We start from the raw sequence: 22,976 nt of genomic DNA, 5'->3' as shown, positions 1-22,976 counted from the left end.
GTCGTTGGAGCACTAGGCTCCTTTTACTTACCTCCGCCTGCGTTCCCCGGTTCTGCTCCACGCTCTGCAGTCTCCGCCTTCTTCATGCTACGTGACGACGGAGGTGACGCGCGTCTACTATCAAGTTTGAAGTGGAACAAGTTCGTAGCGGAGGTAAGTACTCTTTATGTCTATTGTCTGTGCGAATGTTTATGTGCGAGACTGGGTGTTTATGAGAGAGACTGGGTGCAGAGCAGAGTGGGGGTGGGGGGCATTGCAGGGTGTGAGACTGGGTGCAGAGCAGAGCAGAGTGGGGGTGGGGGGGCAGGGTGTGAGACTGGGTGCAGGGCAGAGTGGGGGTGGGGATGCAGGGCAGAGTGGGGGTGGGGGCACAGTGCAAAGGGGTGGGGGCACAATGCAAGTTGTTTTTAACATCTAGTTCTTAAAATTATTTTAAATAAACGAAAAATTTGCATATTGTTTTTTTTATCCGATTAATCGATTAATCGAAAAAATAATCGGCCAACTAATCGATTATTAAAATAATCGTTAGTTGCAGCCCTAAATGAAACGTGTTAAAGACACTATCTGAGTGCATGGGTGAAAATATGAACTTGGTTATGCAAAACGCCACCTTTAATAATCATTAGCACAGATGAAGACAGTCTTAGAAGACGTTATGGAAAAGAATGGATCCCTCTTTATTCACAGTTAGCTAGATTAGAACGAGGAGAGTTTAGATGTAATGGGGAGGGGGAATTAGGCCCTAGACTTACAAATGTGATATTTTTATTCTTACTTTTAAAAACCACCATCTCAATAACCGCCCCTGGCCTATCCGTCTTTCCCCCTGCCTTCTGTACTTCAAAAAATCCCTCAAGAGGACCTTTTTTAACAATGCCTAAAAATGTACACATTAACCCCCTTCATCCCATGTTCCTTAGCTCACCTTTCCTAGTCCCTCTCCTGCAATACTTATACTAATGTGATTGGCCTGTCTCTGAAAGAGGCACATTTGCCACAGGTGTAAAACACCCTAACTCCCTCTAGATTGTAAGCTTGTTTGTGTAGAGCCCTCCTCACCTGTTGTTTCTGTAAGTCAAATTGATATGTTATATACTGCGTGTCATGTTCTTTTTACTCATTGTACAGCTCTGCTGAATATGATGACACTATATAAAACAATAAATAATAAGAATAAACACATTGTATTGCTACTGCAATCAGTGACTTATTTTGGCCTATACTTGTTGTGTAGGCCAAGTCCTGGTGAGACTGCAAATTTACACTATGGAGGACTATATCAAGTCAGTAAAACCTCCATAACACTTTACTTGGTGGTGTACACCTTTAGGAGACAGTATACGATTATATGACATCATGTCTCTGCAACCAGCAATACGGGTGGTGGATACAGGGCGAACGGCTGGGGTTGCTGCCATGGTTTAGGCCTACCGCAGTGGCCATCATAAATACATCACGGACTGGAGTGACTGGGTCAATTATGAGTTTTTTCCTGGGATAAAAGATTAAAATAACTACTTGTAAACTTCCAATGTGTATTTAGGACACCAATGACCATTACCGTACTTGTCTTCAATCATTTGTTCATCTTTGAAAATATATAACAGTAAACATGGTACAAATGCAGTATATTAAATATTAATCTCCTTAATTGCGTATCTTGGCAGAATAGGACAGCTAACACTTTATGCAGGTATAAAACTTCTAGGTTCAAACACAAGATATATGTGAATTACAAAGAACTCTTACACATTTAAGATTTGCAGCTGTATCTATGTCATGGATGTGCCAGGCGTTCAGCCAAGATACATGAATCTCGCCTGACCAGCATCTGAAAATTACAGTGCTGTTTTGCAATAAACTACCACATGGCTTGATTACACCTCAAGTCATGACCTTGTTATGTTGTTTTTCAATTACTTTTGATTCATTAAAACAAAACTAGTTATATTAACATTGTAATACTTGATTTCTTAATTAATATCTCTTGTACTTAATTTGATGGTTCTCATTTTATTTTAAAAAAAATAATTCCTGGATGGAGTAACATTTACCTTGATAACATACAGTAAATAATGATAATTATTAGTGTGCATTATATGCTTCCAGAAAAACCTTTTAAATAATAGGTCATTAAGATGCTGACTGTTACAATGCTTTGGTGCTTTTTACAATCTCAGTGGTACGTAGGGTCATACCTTTCCCAGACAAGTTCATCTTTCTGTGTCGCACAGATGTGGATAGCCTCCTACAAAAGTGTGGCTTGCCCACATTACATCAAAACAGGGATAGGAATGGGTGGAATAGGCCTGTTAATAGCAAGGATCTTTATCGATTTGACAGCATAGTGTGCCAGAACAGTAGAGATCAGAGGATCTCCCCAACTGGTCCATGATCCCCACACCCTACAAAGGCAGGACAACAGGGCCGCTCTGTGGGACAGTAGGACGTTATCTGAAAATCATTACTGTCCTGCAAAATAGAATGGTTGGTAGAATATGTTACTGTATATGTGTGTGAGAGAGCTATGGCAATGCTTTAGAAATTATAATATCATTATCAAGGGAAGATACATTGGGACAGATCTCATATGTCAGGGGCGTACAACCTGCGGCCCTCCAGCTGCTGCAGGACTATATCTTCCATCCTCCTCAGCCAGCCCCTTAGCCGAAAGAGCATTATGGGAGATGTAGTCCTGCAGCAGCTGAAGGGCCGCAGGTTGGACACCTCTGTCATATGTAGTATTTTGTATATTTTACCCTTTTAATATGCCCATGGTCTTTTGATTACATTTCTTAAGTGTATTTTACACATCCAAAATATTGTTAACATTACATTTTTACTCTTGGATGGGCCCCATGCATATCTTTGCAGTCTGTTGCTATAACCACAATATTGAATTATTTTCATACTTTTTTTTTACGTCCTTATTTATTTATGTCAGTTGTATTTGTGTCTAACTGGCAATGGAAACATTTTTGTTTGGGAAAGTGGCTTTTTCTTAAGAAGAATAGTGTGTTTCCTTAAAATAAAGAAAACTCATAAGCAATGAGATTGTTTGAGCTGTGATTAGGCCGAACTAAGAGTTAGATAAATCAGCTTGCATAAAGCACATACTGAAAGTCACATTAACAATCTGGTTTCACAACACAAGAATTTTGCTTGTGGCATAAAAACCATGGGTAGTTACGCGAACATTTCGAAAATATTTGCAGTGTAAAGATTTTTGTAGCATAGTAACTGCTGAACCTATGTTCAATATCAATTCAAGATTTAAGAACCTCAGGCTTTCTTAGAGTATGGGCTGAGAAGAATCATGTAGAAGATTATTATCTTGTCTGCTTTGTGTAAAGAATTGCATGCTTCTGCACTAAATGGTGACCTCTGTAACAATAACTTAATTTGCAATCTATCGCTCCTGGCTGTTACTGTGCTGTTTGGCAAAGTTTCTATTTCCCTGTGGTTACTGCAATAAACTTCTCCTTTTGTTTCTGATCTAATTCTGCTAATTACAATGTCCCTTCATTAGTTTTCCAACATCATTGCAAGCCCTCTCACTAACCAATGTTACTATATTACTTATCTGGCTTTGAGTTGGCTAACTACTAACAGTACCTGGCTACAATTACCTACAACTAAACTTTAAAGAGCAAGTAATAGTTTTTCCTAATTCTATCAGATTTCAAAAAATTACACCACTAGCTTCTAAATGGAAAAAAGATATTATTAACCTCATCAGTCTCCGGATTTTTCAGAACGTGAGGACCAGATATTTTTTTGTTATTTTTACCATATGTTTGTTAAACCGTGACTCCTCGTTTCTATATTTGATGAACCTGCAGAAATTATACATTATTTTATTCAGGAGAAGTAGAGCCTAATTTTGAAATCGTAGAAATACATAAAACAAAATAATTATTAGTCATAATAATTTTTAAAAAAAACTATACTGTTTTGTTTGTTTTTACATTGTTCACAGTGTGGTATGGCTCAAGATCCCTTTGGGGACACCTTATACATTTTTGATCCCAATGATACAAGCCCAGAGATCTCCCCTGTCCAGTGGCTCTGTTCTGTTCTAACAATGCTCGCCCGTAACAACAGTTCCACTCCAACTGAATGCCCATGTCCAGTTCAGATACTCTCTTCCAACAATGTTAGTGTTAACACCATCAAAAACGCACAAGAAAAGGTTCCCAGGGGGACTGTCCAGACCCTGCTGGTATCTCTGATAACCCAGATTGTAGAAACTGTAATCAGTTGCAGTAGGAGTCAAAGTCAGAAATGAAAAATATGTAAAAAAAACAGTGGAAAATCACTGTCATGTGCAATTACATCCTGATGACTGTGGCATTACTTGTGAACTATATTAAAAAAAATCAAAACATAAAACTCCAGGATAGTATTAGCCATAGTATGCACTGGGTCATAAATCGGTCTAAACACCCATAAAACAACATAAAAATTATATGCATATTTACTTGCAAACTACACCAGTGAGGCAATAATTGTTTCTGTATTATTCATATCTGGAAGTTTAAAGAACATTCCCCTTGTTACTAAGGATGTGTACTGCTGCTTCACAATACAGGCATCAAAAAGCATTTCCTCCTGTATTTGGTTTTTCATTCTCAACTGATTTTATAGCACTGAGAAATTCCTATAAAATCTATATTTAGATTTCTGGCACCCCTAGGAGAATGACTGGTGCCTTCAGGGGTGCCACTACTATATAAAGAGATTAAGCCAGTGCTTAGACCCCCAGCAGTCAAAGGGGCTCCGTACATTTTCCTCATAAAGTCTTTCTCTGTAATGTATTTTAATTTATAATATATTTGTTTAAAAGAAGATTTTGTAGGCAAGGCCTCAACTGAATAAAGATTGCTTATAATGGGAGTTGCATATTCAAAAAGAAGTGGGAAATGGTCGGTAAAGCATATATAGAAACTAGGAGGGCTATTGTTAAGCTGCATGCTTTGGCCTCCCATAGTACCCCTAGAAGATTAGCGCTTTAGGTATAGGCCTAATGTGAAATCTGGTCCTGCATAAACAGAGCAGATAAAATTCATAAAAATTATCACATACCATATCCAGGAAGGCTTTCAGTTGCTGGTGGCACAATAGTGATTTTATTACTTTCGGAAAAGGTATAGCTGGGAGTGCTAGATCTGATTGTTTCCGGGACCTCTGTGCTTCCTAACGTAATGTGTGAAAATGTTGTTCTCATAGCAGAGTAGTTCAATGTCTGAAAATCTGTATGGCTGGTTCCAAGGTCAGTTCCTGGCATTAGATGATCACCAGACATTTCTGTGGATTCCTGAGGTTTTGCATGGACTGTATTGTAGTCAGTTTTGTCTTCCTGTTTCCTAAGATTTTCACCTTCCTGAAACATGTCAGATGAAGGCAGGACATCAGTACCAGGTAAAATTGTTGTAACGGGAGTGATCACATTATCTGTGTCAACGGAAGATGGTGTGATATTCACCACATTTTCAACTAACAGATTAGTCTTATCATTGGCATCTGAGGCATTAAAAGGCACTGTAAAACCTTCACTTATAACATTGACCACATCAGCCACATATTCTATTGACGGAACTTGCTGGTCTGTATTTGATTGTTCCGGAAATGCAGTCAGATATTCTTCAAGGAAAGATGAAATTGAGGGAAAAACAGAATCAGTAGTAACTACTGTGACAATTTTATCTTGGGTTCCACGCGCATCTTTTTCAGTGCCAGGTTTTTCTATAATCACTGTAAGTTCATTAAATTTGCCTTCGGTCTCTTCATCCTCTAATACTGGATCAGGATTACCTAAAGGCTGTTCAGCATTTAGGGTCTCATCCTCCAAAGAAAAAGAGAAAACGAGTTGAAGACAGCAAAATATAAAGTTAGATCTATATGCTGCAGATGGGTAGATGTTAAGAATTTAATAAATATTGCATTATAGTGCTGATAGTGATTTGATATGCATGGAGGTTATGTCTCTGATGCTTAACCACTAAATTATTAAATTATTAATGTTCCAGAACAAAGGGTCTCATCAATGATGCTTAGGATCTGCATGTCCTTGAGATGACATTAAGAAATAAATGAAACTTTTGCTTCTCACAGAAAATAATTTGTATTTAGGACAGTTAGTTGCAGTAGGGATTAGTAGGTCTCAGCCATAGATGTGAAACTGGCACCAAATCAAGCTGCTGCAAATCAAGGAGGCCCGTTTGTTTTGGTACACTTTTCTATAGTTATCCAAAGACAAGAAGTGGATTTTTTCTAAAAAACAAGCCTGATGTGTCTCCATTTGTATCACCACTAAATTAATATTTTCCTCTGCTTTTTCTATTCCGATTATTGTTTTCTCTCTAGGCTTCAGCAATCTTACAATGTATTACATTGCATTACATTATATTTATTTATAAAGCGCCGGTCAATTCCGCAGAGCTGTTACATTCATTAGAACAATTTATAAACACATACAGTATTTTACTGTTAACCATCTTCACAACATTCTACCCTCAAAGCATGTTCCTTTCTCCTCCCTAATTCCTTTTTATATGTCACGTTAACCTTCCCTGTTAAGTTTTTGATTCTTATTCCTTCAGTGTGGCCTTTACCCTTTCCACACCTTTTAATAATAATAATAATTCTAATTGTTCTTGATGATATAATGAAGTAACTGAAAAATATGCCTCAGTCTACTCTACAAGAGCATATTCTTTGTTGAGGGAATGAGGGTCAACTATGCACCAAAGACAGAAGACTGGAGGAGAAAGAGGACAACTACTAATACAATAGACAGATTAAAATAGTTTAAAATGGTAAGCATTGCGTTTTTTAATAGTTCTGGTACCACTCTTTAGTGTTGAAACATTGCATATTGTATTTACCAAATCTGTATTCATTGCAGATGTTGTTGACATGGTGACAGAAGGCTGAGAATTATTTTCCAGACTTCCAAGTGACTTGTCTGGATCTATTGAAAGGAACAGATAACAAAGTGTGTTAAGTAATGGTGCTCATATTGGAAAGGTAACCTCTATTAATTGCAATTAAATATATAAAAAATGTGTTTCAGGTTTCTCATAAAATCTTGTTTTTGAGCATTAAAATATCATTACAGTAGGGGAAAACATATATTGAGTTCTGCCAGATGATACAAGATATTTTAGAAGAATAAACACTTGGCAGCAGTCAGTCTCAACAAATTCAACACCTGCAATTTGGAATCGCGAACTGTATCTCTCAGATCACTTGTTCGTCAATTCCAAACCCAGCAAGTGAAAAAAATAATTCTTTTTTGAATTGTTTTAGAAAACAAGTTTACATTTTTTTTAAAAGCAACCACTCAGTTAAGCCTTTTCCTGAAATAAACAACATATACCGTATTTGCTCGATTATAAGACGACCCTGATTATAAGACGACCCCCCAAAATCTGAATATTAACTTAAGAAAAAAAGAAAAAGCCTGAATATAAGACGACCCCAAAGGAAAAAAGTTTTCCCAGTAAATGTTAATTCATGTAAACTATTTTTTTTAATAAAAGCTATGATTGAGAAAAAGATTTTTTTTGTTTTTATTTCTTGTATTTTCCAACCTGCCCCCCTGTTACGCACATCTGCCCCCAGGCTTGCCACTCCAATATGGCACTGTGGCCCATGATATGCCTTCTAACCCTCTATATGCCACTGTGCCCCATGGTATGCCTTTTGACCCCCTATGTGCCACTCTGCCTCCAGAAATGCCTTATACCCCTATATCCCATTCTGGCATTTAGGGGGTTAAAATGCATATTATGGGGCAGAGTGGCATATAGGGAGGTATAAGGCATTCCAGGAGGCAGAGTGGCATTAAGGGAGTTAAAAGGCATTGTATAGAGCACTCTGCCTCCAGAAATGCCTTATACCCCTATATGCCACTCTGCCATTTAGGGGGTTAAAAGTCATATTATGGGGCAGAGTGGCATATAGGGAGGTATAAGGCATTTCAGGAGGCAGAGTGCTCTATTAAATGCCCCCTTAACGCCACTCCAGAAATGCCCTATGCCCCCATTTAACACACACCCTATACCCCCATTTAACTAACTAACACACACACACACACACACACACACACTCTCTCATCCCCCTTCCCCCGCTCTCCCCCCTCTCTTACCGGTGCTTCCAGCCGGGGCAGCGGGTTGACGTCGCCTTCTGCTGCAGCCGGAAGGAGGTGTGGCTAGCAGCGGGGGTTTGTATGCGTCCGTCGCGTATACTTTCCCCGGCTGTCAGAGATCAGCTCTCTGATCTCTGACAGTCGGGGAAGGTCTATGCGACGGACGCAGACAACCCCCGCTGCTAGCCACACCTCCTTCCGGCTGCAGCGGACGTTGTCTACGCGGATCGTGTAGACGTCAACCCGCTGCCCCGGCAACACAGAGGAAGCAAGGAAGCACCGGTAAGTGTGTGTATGATGGGGGGGGGGGTCGGGTGAGACAGGAGGATCCAGGTCCCCTGCAGCGGTGCGGGGGATCTGGATCTCAGTCTCCTAATCAGACCTCTATTTGAGGTCTGATTAGAAGACGACCCCGATTAGAAGACGAGGGGTATTTTTCAGAGCATTTGCTCTGAAAAAAACCTCGTCTTATAATCGAGCAAATACGGTAGAACCATTCTGTTACATAAAAAATTGTATTGGTCTGTTGCCATAGCCCCTAATGCCAGGCCCCATTTCATTTACATTCAGCCCCCTTTAACTGCTTCAGTCCCAGGGGTTTTCATAACCACAGGACCAAAATATTTTCGTCATTTTACCATATGTTTGTTAAAGCATGATTCCCCTTTTCCATATTTGAAGAACCTACACAAATGATATATCATTATGTTCAGTAGTTCAGTTCATGATAAGTAGGGCATTCGTCTAAAATCATAGAAATACATAAAACATAGTAATTATTAGTGACAAGACCCAGTTTTTGCTTCGCACCATCTCCTGATTACAGTCATACCCCAAATACATAGTTTTATGTTCAAGAGGGCCACATCCATCCTTTGCATATACCCCATATAACATTTAAAAAAATGATTTAAGGGGTTTAAGTGTAGTGATTGATGCACAGCTGGGGGCAGGGCAAGCTGTGCACCATATTTAAAAGTCTGGATCTGCTCATCACAGATGTGTGGTCCTGCTATTGCGTTTTTTACTCGTATTTGTGTATGCTGTTATTTTACCCTTGGCTTGCCTGACTACTCTCCTGCTTAGTGATTCTGCTTTTAATTTGATCTACCTGTGCACTGGAGCTGGCCTTTCTGACTACCTGCTCTGTAAACTTTGTGTTGTATACCCATTTAGTGTACTGAAACAGCTGTGTCTGGCCATCCATCCTGCATTAACACCTGACATTCTGTATCACCCATCTGTGACTCCTGTAGTTTACCTACACAGGTATCTGGATCTATTCAGCAACAGCAAACCGGGCTTGATCGCCCGAGATTTTGTACCGGGGAGAATGCCCGGTACCTGCTGCCTTAAGCCTAGTTTGCTAATGCCAGGAAACATCACTGCTGCAGGCAACTGACTAAAACAGCTTTACCTCTGTGCATTATCTAGTAGTTACAACAAAGAAGGAGAAATGATATATTTTTAAGAAATGTTATATTTCAGGTTAGCATATTAATGGTACAGAATAGCTTGACGTTTCAGTCCCAACGTGGGACTTTTATCAAGAGAACCCACTTGATCCGAATGCTTATTATTTTATATTTACTACACTATATAATAATCACTTTAACAATTACTTTGTGTCTGTACATGAAGATTTACAATGAAACGTAAGAAGTGGTAACAAAAACAAAAGCACCAGGTTGCTTGTTTTCATTAGAAGAAACTGTCACACTGACAGCATCCCTTGTCAGTACCATACACACAAAAACAAAACATTAAAGATGAAAACTGAATTGTTTTGCTCTGTTCTTTTAACACTAAGACCAGGGGTGTAAAATTAAATGAAAAAAAAAATTGCTTACCATCCGCAAACCATAGTGTTTGGAGATCCATTGGTAGGGATCGATCATCGCGCAGTGCCATGGCAACCATATTCTGGAGTTCCACCACAGTGTATGACATTTCGTTTTCCTCCTCATTGTTACCGTTTTCGACTTTGTTAGATATGATAGTAGGTGTCTTGTCAATGTTATTTTTAGAATCAGTGCTGCCTCTTTCAAAGACCACAGCATAGCGCACTACAATGCTATCAGATCTGCAGCACAAAAAAAGCAAGTATATTGATTAAATGTTCTGTACATTGAATTGTACTTATCAGCTCAACGGTCCAAAAAATGTTATAAAAACTATATTATTTAGCTTGCTGAACTAGTAACACATTTACTGCATGTATATATATATACCGTGTTTCCCCGATAGTAAGACACCCCCGATAGTAAGACGTATCGGGGGTTTCAGAGGGGTCGGCTAATATAAGCCGTACCCCGAAAGTAAGACATATGTCTTACTTTCGGGGAAACACGGGGGATTTGCCGGGTCCGCCACTCTAAGGGGCCGGGAAGTCCCCACCAAGGCCGGCCTTACGTGTCTGCGGCCGCACAGGATTTAAATTAAAACATCGGGGGTTTTTTTTAACTTTATTTAACATCCTCCATGTTAAATAAAGTTTTTTTAACTTTATTTAACATGGAGGATGTTAAATAAAGTTGAAAAAAAAACCCCGATGTTTTTATTTAAACCCTGTGCGGCCGCAGACCCCTAAGGCCGGCCCCTTAGAGCAGGGCCGACCTTTGGGGTGTGCGACCGCACAGGGCGCCACACTCCAGGGGGTGCCAACCTGCGGCACCCGGCACCCCTCCAGAGACGGACAGTAATGTCCGCCGCTGGAGGGGCAGGCTCGCAAGGGAGCGGTATCGGAGGTCTTTAACAGACCTCCGGCTCCCTTGAGTGATTTTAAGCCGGGTTCAACCCGGCTTAAGATCACTCAAGGGAGCCGGAGGTCTGTTAATGACCTCCGATACCGCTCCCTTGTGATCCCCGCGGCAACAGCTGTTGTGCGCCGGGGTTTCTTGTCAGATCCCGGCGCACAACACTGAAGCCGCGCCCACCGCTGTCCGTGCCCTCTGACCCGGAAGGAGACAAGAACTGAAGAAGAGGAGCGAAGAGGAGGAAAAGAAGCTGAAAGAAGAAAGGAAAGGTAGGAAAGAATTAAGTGAGAGTGGATTGGTGTATATGTGTGTGTGGATTGGTGTATATGTGTGTGTGGATTGGTGTATATGTGTGTGTGGATTGGTGTATATGTGTGTGTGGATTGGTGTATATGTGTGTGTGGATTGGTGTATATGTGTGTGTGGATTGGTGTATATGTGTGTGTGGATTGGTGTATATGTGTGTGTGGATTGGTGTATGTGTGTGTGGATTGGTGTATATGTGTGTGTGGATTGGTGTATATGTGTGTGTGGATTGGTGTATGTGTGTGTGGATTGGTGTATATGTGTGTGGATTGGTGTATATGTGTGTGGATTGGTGTATATGTGTGTGGATTGGTATATGTGTGTGGATTAGTGTATATGTGTGTGGATTTGTGTATACGTGTGGATTGGTGTATATGTGTGTGGATTGGTATACGTGTGGATTGGTAGGTGTGTTGATTGGTAAGTGTGTGAGAGTGATGGGTGTTATGCTGTACCATTTCCAATGTCTTTTTCATGATCTAATTATGCTCTAAAAGTACATCATAACTCCCATCACTCTCAATTTTTTCCCAATATAAGACATACCCCGAAAGTAAGACATAGTGGGGCTTTTAGGGATAAAAAGAAAGTAAGACACTGTCTTACTTTCGGGGAAACACGGTATATATATATATATATATATATATATATATATATACTATATAATTTTAGATAAGATAAAATAAAACTACAGTTAAAAGTAAATAAAAGTGACTAAGATAATAAAAAAGACCATTACCCATCTTCTTCCTTCTTTTGTCTTGGTTGGGTTACACAGAGAAACAAAAGAAAAAAATATCTAAGATTAAAATTTGGTAAGGTTTGGATACTATGAGGTTGGATAAAAATAAATATTTCAGGTGATGAGGTATAAAACTAACAGAATAATTCTCTAAACCTGTCCGCTTTAAACCATGTCACTGTACAGATCTATTCTGTTTTTATGTGTGTCTGCCATCTGTGGTGTGCTATATTATCAAAAATTGGTTTGCAGTCATGGAGAGTTATATCTTAAGGGTAGGGACAGACATAAAGCAGACTAGGCATGAGATGGAATAGCCTTAAACGGACACCCTGTTCTCCAATTTGCAGAATCCCCCATGTATTTGCAAAAGTGACACCATAAAAATTCAAAGGGACCTCTCAACTATCATATGCATGAAAGATCACATGATGTCCCTTGAAGGTCATATTGAATACCACCTAGAGAGCATTTTTTACACACAAACACGTGTATGGATGGGTTCGACTTTAAAGGGGTGAGCAGTGGGCAGAGGGTAAGCAGGAGTGGGAAGAACACTTCAACATTCAGCATTTAAGTCCAATCATATGACAGGATGGACAATAGCTTTAACAAATTAAGAATCATCTCAATAAACCATGCAACAAGTCTAGATCATGAGATCATATCATGAATAAGGGAGACAGTTTAATTATGCATAATTTGATGGTGTTGTGCATAAAATAATGGTGCATTTTTGGGAAACACGTGAAATATGAGATATTTTTGAAAGTAGTTTAATTCTGATTCATGAATTGTGTATCTTAGCGTAGTGTAAAACTACATGTCTTCAGTGTAATACTGAAACCTTCATTTATTTATTTTTACTTGTCCCTCCATTGTTCCAAAACATATGTATTAAAATAATATATGAATTGGCTGAACCTACTTGAATTGTTTTTGATTTTCTTAGTTTCATATTAGTTCTAAAAACCTGGACTTATGTCTCCCAAGTCGCCATGCATCCCTTTTTCTTTTACCGTGGGTCAACAAAATTTAAGACCTTAACAGAAATACCAGTCAGTCATTTATATATGTATAAAAATGCAGTATATTGTACTTTGCTCTACAGAGAACATTGACATTCATATGAATTCATAAGATTATGGTTTTATTCTAAATGTGGATGTATGTGATAACATGTAGGCAACAAGAATGTTATATTTAACCGGTAATTTTTTATGTTCAAAAGGCAAATTGTCTCATAATCGTATGTAATGGAATTATGGGATTATACAATCGGCTTCTCAGACTAGGAAAAGATATCATTTTCTAGGAAATAGCCCATTTAATTAGCATGTAATTCAAGTATAGGAAGTGTATTTTATGAATTAAACATATTATTTAATTTATTGCCTGGCAACAAGCATAACATAATATTTGTAATTCTATTTATTTAAATGGTGCTTGTCACAAATACTATTAACAATAAATACAATGCTAAAAATAAACATTTTCAATGCAAATTTTAGAGAAGCTGCCTTGCCAAGTTCTCCTACTTGCCCCTGTAGCCACTGGCATCTTTTGGTGGGAAAATAAGGCAACCATTATTATTTGATCTGTATCAGGACACCATGACTGGCACTGTTCTGTGCCTCTCTCTGCATCACGATCAGTAATAGAATGAAACATTAAATAATAATTCTAGGTTGTTGCTATAGAAACTGAAAAAAATATTTAAAAGTTTATGTGTTGTTATGTGACTGAATAAAGAATATTTTTTTTAATAAAAACAGGGAGTTTAATGTGTGGTGTAAATGGAAAAGCATCTCCATATGCCCTACGCAACCTATTTTATAGTTTTTTTTTATATAGACTTCTAGATCTTTGGTAGCCAGAGCCCAGAAAGTACATCCGATCTTTGTCCTGAAACGCTGGTGGTAAAAGATCCAAGGAGCGACAGTATAACATGTCATAATCAGTAGAAACAGTTATCATAAACTGCAAGGTTTATAAAGGCAAGAGAGTAAAACTAGATGTCATATTCAGGCAAGATTTTAATTAATTACAATATTATTGGCAAGAAGACAGATAACTCTGAAATGCATATTAATTCTCCCTTGAAACAGGACATTTACTTTCCCATGGGAAGTAAAGTACATAAAAGGATTTTTTATGAGACGGAGGTCAGGTTTTGATTTGGGAGCTCATTAAATTTACTCTGCAATTAAGATGCCCTAAATTTTTTCACAGTTCTTCTTATTTTACAGTTTATTGTGCTGTCATTTGTATTGAAGTATAAGATTTTGAGTTCCTGTTAAGAGTTATGAAAACAGAGGGAAATTTAAAGTTGTGTGCTATGCCGAAAGGAATCTGTGAAGAAATGATATTGACATGGTGGGAATCTAGATGGGGGCCTCAATTCCCCAAATACTTTTCTACTTCCCACTGCTGCTTGCTATCATTAGTATGGCGGTTGTGTTGGTATCGGCCATTGAAAGCTCAAGATCCATTACGTGAAGAGGCGGTAACGCCTAGGTGCCAGGCCTATCCACAGACCACGCAATCTGATCAAGCGAGTTCTCCTCTTTTGGGACTGGCCTCCCTTGTTCTGCCCCATTCCACATTACCAGGTGTTGCATTGTTGGGGTTTATGAGCTGGTTGATGACAGAATCAGGTGCTCCATAGCAATAGGGGAAGTTAGATTGGGACTGACAGAGACACATATGTCCCTTCTTATCCTGTAGACAGGCAGGTTATCATTGCAAGGAGAGCAGAGCAGCTATGGGATCCATGCCTTTCATATGGTAACTTTATTCAATTTGAGCAAAGGATGGAGGGTGTATAATGTGGGGCTAAACCCCACTATGTTTAACTTGGTATAACTAACTCATGAGTTAATGAATTTTTGTGTTGCTTGCCTTTTTTCTGCTCCCCTGCATTCATGAGTATGCAAGCAGTTTGTTAAATAGGCAGACCCATGATGAGCAGGGCCCTGTGGTTTGCAAGATTCTTGGAAGTGGATTTCATATCTCTTCGTAAAGTGAGGGCAAAACAGTTATTTAAATGTGCCTTTCCCACTCAAATTGCCTTTCATCAAATTGCATTGGTTCGGATAGACACAGTACTTATGTATTTTAGCAAGAGGACATTTATATCCCTTTTTCGAAATAAGTGATTTAAAAGCACAAGGTTTTATCTTTGCAATTTAAAGAATGTCTGATATCTTCATTTCTCCCCCATTTCGTTTTATTTGATAACAGCAAAAAGTCTTTCGGCTCACTTAACTTCCAAATCTATTACGTGTCATAAAACATCACACTTTATTTGGTCCACTTTTTTTTTCTTCTTCTACCCACTCCATTTCATGAACAGAATATGGGATTAAAGACATTTTTGGTATAAATATCCATATTCCATGCGACATTAAGTCAGTTTATGTGCTAGATGCACAAAGCATCTATCTGGTGAAGATGAGTGAGCCCTGTACCTGCCAGCTGTCCCAATTCACACTAGACAGTCCTGTATTTGGGGCTCACTCCTACAAAGCTGTGATGCCAGTCCTGCGATGTGGCATGTCTTTCCCCTCTACAGTCTCCTTTGTATTACATACTGCACATCAGGAAGTAATGTCACATCCGGACATGGAATACAGTGAGTTAGACCACCGAAGGGTGTGGAGAGCGAGTACATGCAATGGGAGGGTAGGGAAGTAGGAAGGGTTTATGCGTGAGCGGGTGGGGGAATAGGGTGCCTGCACATGGGGCTGGGAGGGTGTACTGCTTTCCCAACTTGTAATGTTGAGTGGTATAGTAAACCCAACCTCTTAAGTGTGCTAACATGGCACATTGGTCCTGGTTTATCTGAATTAAAACTTTTTTTTGTGATGTACGTTTTTTGAAGAAGGGTTTTAAACAAATTATCAGTGTCTCACAACTAAAAGGTAGAAGGTCACCATTAACAAAACTTTAACTACACCCTTGAGGGGCACATGTCTCTCACCAACATAACTTACCTAAATCGCAAGACTTGTATTTCTTTGAAACCTGGGAGTTTTTCAAAAACCTTCTGCATCTATAGAGAAATGAGATTATTTTCTGTTAACAACAAGGTAAAATGTGTGCTATATGTATTTAATAAATAAGCATTGCCATATGGTACACACTAGGACCCTCCATAAAAAAATATTATTTGAATATTTTCCCTATTTGATTGTGTCGCTAATAACCTTGTTTCTAAATGGACATCTGCCTTATTCCTAAAGCTCAATTTCCTAAATCTCTGAAAAACCAAAAGGCCAGCATAGAAAAAGAGTTAAAGTTGCATATGTTTTCAGGGCTTCCGAGGTTTTGTCTTCAGACAGTATGTAAAAATGAGATTAATTTGTTATTGTATACATAATAATAATTACAGACTGTGTATATGCCATCACACGACCCAGGCTCACTGTCTAAAACGCTGTTGTTAGTACCTAGGTAGTTAATGTACTTGTTCAGCATGTGGCCCCCTGCCGGATATACATAGTTGATTTAATTACCCACCCACCATGCTCAGGGTGGAAGAAGAAGGGGTGATTTTTGCCTCCACCCTGATTAGACCCCAAATGGATGAAGAAATTCTATTCGATTAACAATGTGTTGTATAGAACTAGCCAAGCTTTTCCTGGCATTGACCCTTTATGGTGTATTGTGATGCCAGTGATTATATCTACAACTTTTCTGCAGATTCTCTTGAAAACCCTTCCTATACTAACTTTCCATTTGCAGCATAGCTCAATCTAAGCGCTTAAACACTGGATAACTGTTAGCGATTGTGTACAGAGGTTAAAGAGGTACTGCTGAAATGTCTCATCCTTATACATCCTTAAAATGTGTTTCTTCCACTACGTCTTCAGGTAGGTAAGGAACCAAAGAAATATTATAAAAAATTCCAAGCTAAATTGCAAATTGCAACTTGTGGAAACATTATTATAAGCAATGTATGGAATCTAATATGATGTTTGCCCCCTCCCTTTCTTTTTTTTCTGTATCCTTATAAAGAAAAACTTAATAGAAAGACATATTATTCAAATAAAAAAGCATACACATTCAGACCAGCATGTCTCAGTCGGTTAAAATGTAGTGCACTCCCATAGATTCAGCTCCTTGGTAAGCGATATAGCCAAATGCAATTAGTGAGGACTCATCATTGTTGATGTAGTGGCAGGCTAAGCAATACATGGCCATATATTGTAATGGAATCCCAAATATTTATGCCTTGGATTGGTGTTTTTAAGTAGTATTTACTGGGTGTGTGTTGATCCCTTACTTTTTTATGTTTAAAAGAGAAAATGACCAGCAGGAGTGATGTCAAGTCAGACGCCGTTCATCAGAAGGTACAAAAGCATTTGCTAATTGAATGCTGGGTTAATCTGGGTCTGTGGCTTTTCTTCTGCATTTATTTATCTGCTTCCCCAGCTATTTGGTGAGATTGCTTTTTCGGGCAGAATGTGCTACAAGCTAATGTAACATTCTGAGACCATTTCCAACCATCGTCAGCTGTATATATATCTTAAAATAATTTACCTTGTGTTTGTAATGGATATGTCAGCATCAGATCCTAGTGGGTCAAACCTAGCAAAATAGATGTTATTTCTTCTAAATTATGTATGCCTCTAATAGTCCCTCAGGAGCTGACATATGGGTTAATGGAAATTAGATCCAATATTGGCAACAGCCTAGTCTACATCATATAACCTATTAAACACTAGAGTATTAGCTATGCAGCATATTAAATTAACGTAATGTTATAATAGTTTGTTATCAGTAACAAACACATGATCAAACTTACTGATGAGAAAAATGTAGTCAGGTCATATTGTCAACACTTGAATTTTCCCATGTGGTTTATCTCGGCATCTATTTATTTTATCTTTGTTTTACCATGTAAGTGTCAGGTCCCATTCAGGCTGCAGAGCTGCTTCTCTCTAGCTTCCCCTGTCTCGCTACAGTTCCCCCTTTGCTGTAATCCATTCCTGGATTTCCTTGTCCCTTGCCGTTTACTTCTGCTACTTTGTTTTAGTCCTGCTCTTAGCTTCAGCTCCTGTTTCATTTATAAGGTGTGCCCCACCTGTTTGTTACGTTTGTCTCAGTCTGCAGTCTAAAGGTATGTCCTTCTCTGTTCTGTGTATAGATTTAATGTTTAGTTTCATCTTATTAGTAATTCAGTAGGCAGGGTTTAGCGCTAGGACCCACCAAATATAGGAGGACTTTGGCGTAATGGTGAGCAAAGCATACTATGGCCATACGATGTGACTAAATCTTCAATTGTTATCTTATAGTCCTAGGCTATTCCTGTATTTATGTGTGTCAGTCTTTTATGTGCCTTTACCCTCTTTTCCCTGACTTATCTGAGGATCTCAGTTCCTCTCTCCTCTCCCCATGTCCCGATTTAAGATATCCTAGCTTAAAGGAGAAGTGTTTCAGGATCTCGGCTCCTCACTCCTTCCCATGTGCTCCTTGCCTTGTTCCCTGTCCTTTGTTGTGTCCTGTACATGTATGTCTTGTCTGGCTATGTTTCTTGCTTGGTCTCCCTGTTCCTTGTTCTGTCCCCCTGTCCTCTGCTTAGCTTCCCTACTCCCAGCCTGCAGCATCCTGCTCCAGGGTACCTGCAGGATATCACTTTGTTTTGTTCTGGACAATATCCCCTGCTATGTCAGGGCCCTGGTATGTGGCCGCACGTCCCTAGGTGCTCAACACCCTGGAGAGTGCAGTCGCCCTGCACCAGGCACTGTCCGACTCCGCTACTGCACAATAACTCCTGAATTCCTTCATTGGGCGCTCTGGGGTATTACAGTCGTTTCTATGGACCCAGTCCCTGACAGTAAGTCTATTATCCCAGTAATTGTCTAGACATTGCATGAATGTCTGAATTGGTATATGACATGAAATATAACAAACACCTGATATCATACTGGAGAATATACCCCAAAGCACAGCAACAACAAGCAGTGCTTTGGTTCTTGAGCTAGAATTGAATGTGGACCCAATGTTTTAACTTTAAAACAACATGTTTTGTATTTTATTTTCTTTCTGTAGTAACTGCAGTTAAAACACCTCAATTATCAGCAGGGAGCACTGGAGCATGCCTCTGGCAGCTGCAACCCATGGGATGATGGAGGATTATAGCAATACAAAGCCAATAAACAAAATAAAGATAAGTCCTTGTCTCTAGACATTTATTCCCTGCCTATGTCATTCTCTACCATGTGGGCCATATGAAAAAATAGAAGTAGCGTTGCTTATTTCAGAAGGCATTTACTTTAGCTTAATTAACTTAATTTTAAGCTCACAATCATAAGATGAATATACTTTTGTTTTCTTTTTTTTTAGGAAAAAGGGTCTAAAGGAATTACCTGTGCTGCCTTCAAGATGCAACTAAACATCTGGTATATTATCTGTTTCTCGAAATACTTGCTTTTAGATGTTTGGTATGTGCCATGTGTTATAATAAGATGCACCTTATATATGAAAACCACAACAGATTTACAATTATTGTTACCACCCCCCCCCCCCCAAAAAAAAAAAATAGAAGCAATAGACTTTTCTTAGTGGAGTTTCAGGTAAACGCACCATATCACCGATGAGTTCTACAAGCTTCATTACTAAAACACTGGAGTCAGGAGAGGGCTGGTAAGGGGGGCAGGTGTGCAGTTAGCCCCTGGGATGCTCTGATCTGAAGATTTAAGGCCAATGTCTGATGTCTCTTTATGTTTACTTGAAATTATGTGTATAGCCACTTTGATTCCTAGCAAAACAAGGAATGTAGACAGAACGTACAACCTGATTGGAATTGTCCAGCCCAAACAGGGGCTACTCTACTGTTGGGTTGTTTGGCTGGACCTACTCAAGAGGCTTGCCAGCCCTCCCCTGACTGCAGTCCTTGTATAGGCACATTGCCTGTCTGTCATTTGATATCCATCTATAGGGTTATAAAAAAGGAACACATCCAAGCAACAGATAATTAGGGAGCTGTTATTGGGTCTATTACTCATAGTTCCCAACATTTCTAATGGTCAAAAAGGGTGTCATCTTATTATCAGGGTCATCTTATAATGAAGCAAACACGGTATATTGTTGTGTGTATACATATTATTTTAACTGGAGATCACTGTCATACATTCATAGCCTATATGATTTAATGGAAAAGAGGGACAGCCGGAAAGGAAGGAGGTACATTGAGAAATATCACCCCCCCCCTAAAGAGGGTGGCTTGCTTTTACTTTATTCTTGCTGTTTTCTATTTATATATTTTTTTCTTCAACATATTCCTTATTAGAGCTCCTCTAATTTGCATCTTTAAGGTTACACTTTTGTGAGCACTTTGTACATTCAAAGTGAAACACGTTTGCTTGGGAATAATTCGCAAAGCAGCTTTTATACTCTATACTTGCAAGATGTATAAGTACATCATTATAGAGTGTTTGCCAACGTGCTATTATCCTGTTGTCTGTCCATCACAATCTCATATATCTTTTCTCTTGAGAGTTCTTATGAAAGGCTGCAGAATTATGCAACATAAATAATGATAGACAAAAGCATTAGTACGTATCCTCTCTTTAATATGCAAAAATCTTCAAGAGAATTGCAAGTCACAGGTGCTCACTGATAAACTTCAATACCGTACCATTGAAAATGCATTTTCAGAAACAAAGAAGTTGAGTAAATATTCAATATTTTTTGAGGTCAATTGTTTTTGTGCATTTTTAGCCTGGGATTTTGACCAACATTTTTGAGTTTTGTTCACAAATCAGAGCTCTTGGGAATTTGGGCTCTTTCAATTATCAATCAATTAATTTTCAAAGGCCTTAAAACTGTTAAAACCAACACTAACCCTTACATTTATTTCATAGAATGATAGTGTGTTCGTTTTTTTTATAGTTTATTTATAGATTTTATATCCTAAAAAGTGAAATGGGAAAAAAATGTTTCCACTTGCATACACTTGCCTGCAGTAGAGTCTCGCAAGCCCATGTGAGTTTCAAAAGTAAGGGTTTTGCAAAAGGATTTACATTTAAGCTAAAGATGCAACCCAGAGGATATGCAGGATGACTTGCTTGTCTCTTCCCCTTCTCCAAACATCAATGCGAAAGATTAAATAAATATTAAAAAAGAAACACAATTGGGGTCCCCAGCCCCTTCCAACAACCAATGAACTTGGATGACCTCACCTGAAACTCTGAAAATTGATGTTACAACTCGCATTTTTTGTTTTCTTCTTAGTGAATAGACCCATTGCGAGTTATGTGTTATCTGGCTGCATATAACCTAACATATAAGGTAAATGATTCCATATTACTGTTCTCCTTCTAATGGATCAACAGCAGTATGTAATTGCCTGAACTTGAAGGTCTTTTTTCAGCTTCAATTACTATTGCTAATGATGTCTGGAAATGAAATCCATCCTTTCCAGGCCTTGTAATGGACTGTGGTGTCCCCTTGAAAGCATTGTTAAGTGGCAGCTATATATCCAGGTGCAGGACATTATTTATTTACTAGTAAAGAAATAATTTACAATGTATCTTGCAATAGCCAGGCTCTGGCTTTCACTCCTGACACAATACTGTGCAAAATCTGGACAATTACTTATAATACTGCTAATAAAAAACTAAATTGTTAGTTCTTATCAATTTTATCAGGTCATAATGACAGCAAGATCATTTTTATCTAACTTGTTAGATAATAAGTGTTTAAGATCTTAAAGTGGATCTGTCACTTTCCCCAAATCATACATTTTCCAATTCGATACACTTAATGAATTCATGAACCATTAGGATTGTGCAAGACATTTGAAAACTCTTCTACGTATACAGTACTATGGGGTATAGATTCTTAAATACAATAAGTTGTTCTCCTGATCCCTTTGATTAACCCTACGCATTACAGTTATCTCTACATTGTTGCTAAGTTGCTGATTGTTATTTATAGGTTCAGACAGCCTGAATGAGCGCGGGAAACAAAGAATCTTAGCACAGGAAATTGAGTACATAATGCTGATACGGCCACAAGCTGCTGATGTTGTCGGCATCCATGAGGTAACCTTTAAATGTAATATATTGAACACAGTTGCACTGATTGACATACACAATGCACAAGCTATAGGCAGTTTCAGTAAATTAATTACATTATACTTAAATCTTTTAATATGACACACATAGAGAGTCTAGATAGGTCTATAAAGCGGACAATTTTTATCATTATTTAAAGGGTATGAGTCTGGTATATGGAAGTGTTGTTAGATCATACATGCAGGGAAAGATGGGCAATGTTAACAATAAAAGGATATGTGAGCTGTACTAGAGAGGTGTAGAAAGACAAGAAGCAACGATGGTCATACTATAAAGCCCAACTAGAGAATGAAAAGATCTACTTATTTACTATCTGCAGCTTCCTGCAAATGCTTCACATGTCACATTGCTCTTTAAAATATAAAAGGAGTTGTGTGACTTTCAATAGTGAGCCCCCTTTTCTCTCTTCTGCTGGTGAGAAACAAAAGACATCTCCATAGAAAACAGAGATGAGCTTAGTTTGTGCGGTCACCCTGATGGAAGTTTGGTGGTGGGTGGAAACTGAAATAGCTGAAGCCAGCATATGACCTAATGCAGTTACGGTATGCCTTGAATTTAAGTCTAGAAACTGCAGGATTAAACTCAATGAGCCTTTAATCATCATGCCTCACAAACTTTACCAAGTTATTTTAAAGATGGACAGAAATGTAGATGGTTTAATTATACCAAATGTCTTGAAGTAGCATGCAGAATTTCCAGACAAGCCATTAACATACACCATTTAATATTGGCTTTCATTGCAGGAATGACCTGCCATTTACCATCTGGTCTGCAATGATTCAACATCTGTCCATAAAGACAAAGTATTGTGTCTGTGAGGAAGATGGAGTCCTTAGCCGACAGTTTATGTGGCTTTGAAACTTTATGTATGTTGGTGGCTTGTCTGATTTTGTTGACGAAAGGCTCCACGTTCCCTTGGACCAATCTGCCTC

At 38.7% G+C, this 22,976-nt stretch overlaps 1 protein-coding gene across 1 annotated transcript in view; it reads right to left on the bottom strand.

Annotated features, from left to right (window-relative positions):
* The window catches only part of IMPG1 (interphotoreceptor matrix proteoglycan 1), an 85,540-nt gene that overhangs the window by 43,549 nt on the left and 19,015 nt on the right, over positions 1–22,976 (bottom strand). Inside the window, exons 7-11 of the mRNA XM_053461090.1 lie at positions 15,955–16,013; positions 11,957–11,977; positions 10,006–10,238; positions 6,891–6,976; positions 5,089–5,848 (exon numbers count right to left, since the gene is read on the bottom strand). Coding sequence (XP_053317065.1) covers positions 5,089–5,848; positions 6,891–6,976; positions 10,006–10,238; positions 11,957–11,977; positions 15,955–16,013 — 1,159 coding nt within the window. The remainder of the gene's footprint in view (positions 1–5,088; positions 5,849–6,890; positions 6,977–10,005; positions 10,239–11,956; positions 11,978–15,954; positions 16,014–22,976) is intronic.

Source organism: Spea bombifrons, chromosome 3, assembly GCF_027358695.1.
Source record: "Spea bombifrons isolate aSpeBom1 chromosome 3, aSpeBom1.2.pri, whole genome shotgun sequence".
In the NCBI taxonomy this organism is placed as follows: Eukaryota; Metazoa; Chordata; class Amphibia; order Anura; family Pelobatidae; genus Spea; species Spea bombifrons.
Note: the sequence above shows the minus strand (reverse complement) of the source record. Positions and strands in the feature narration are given on the sequence as shown.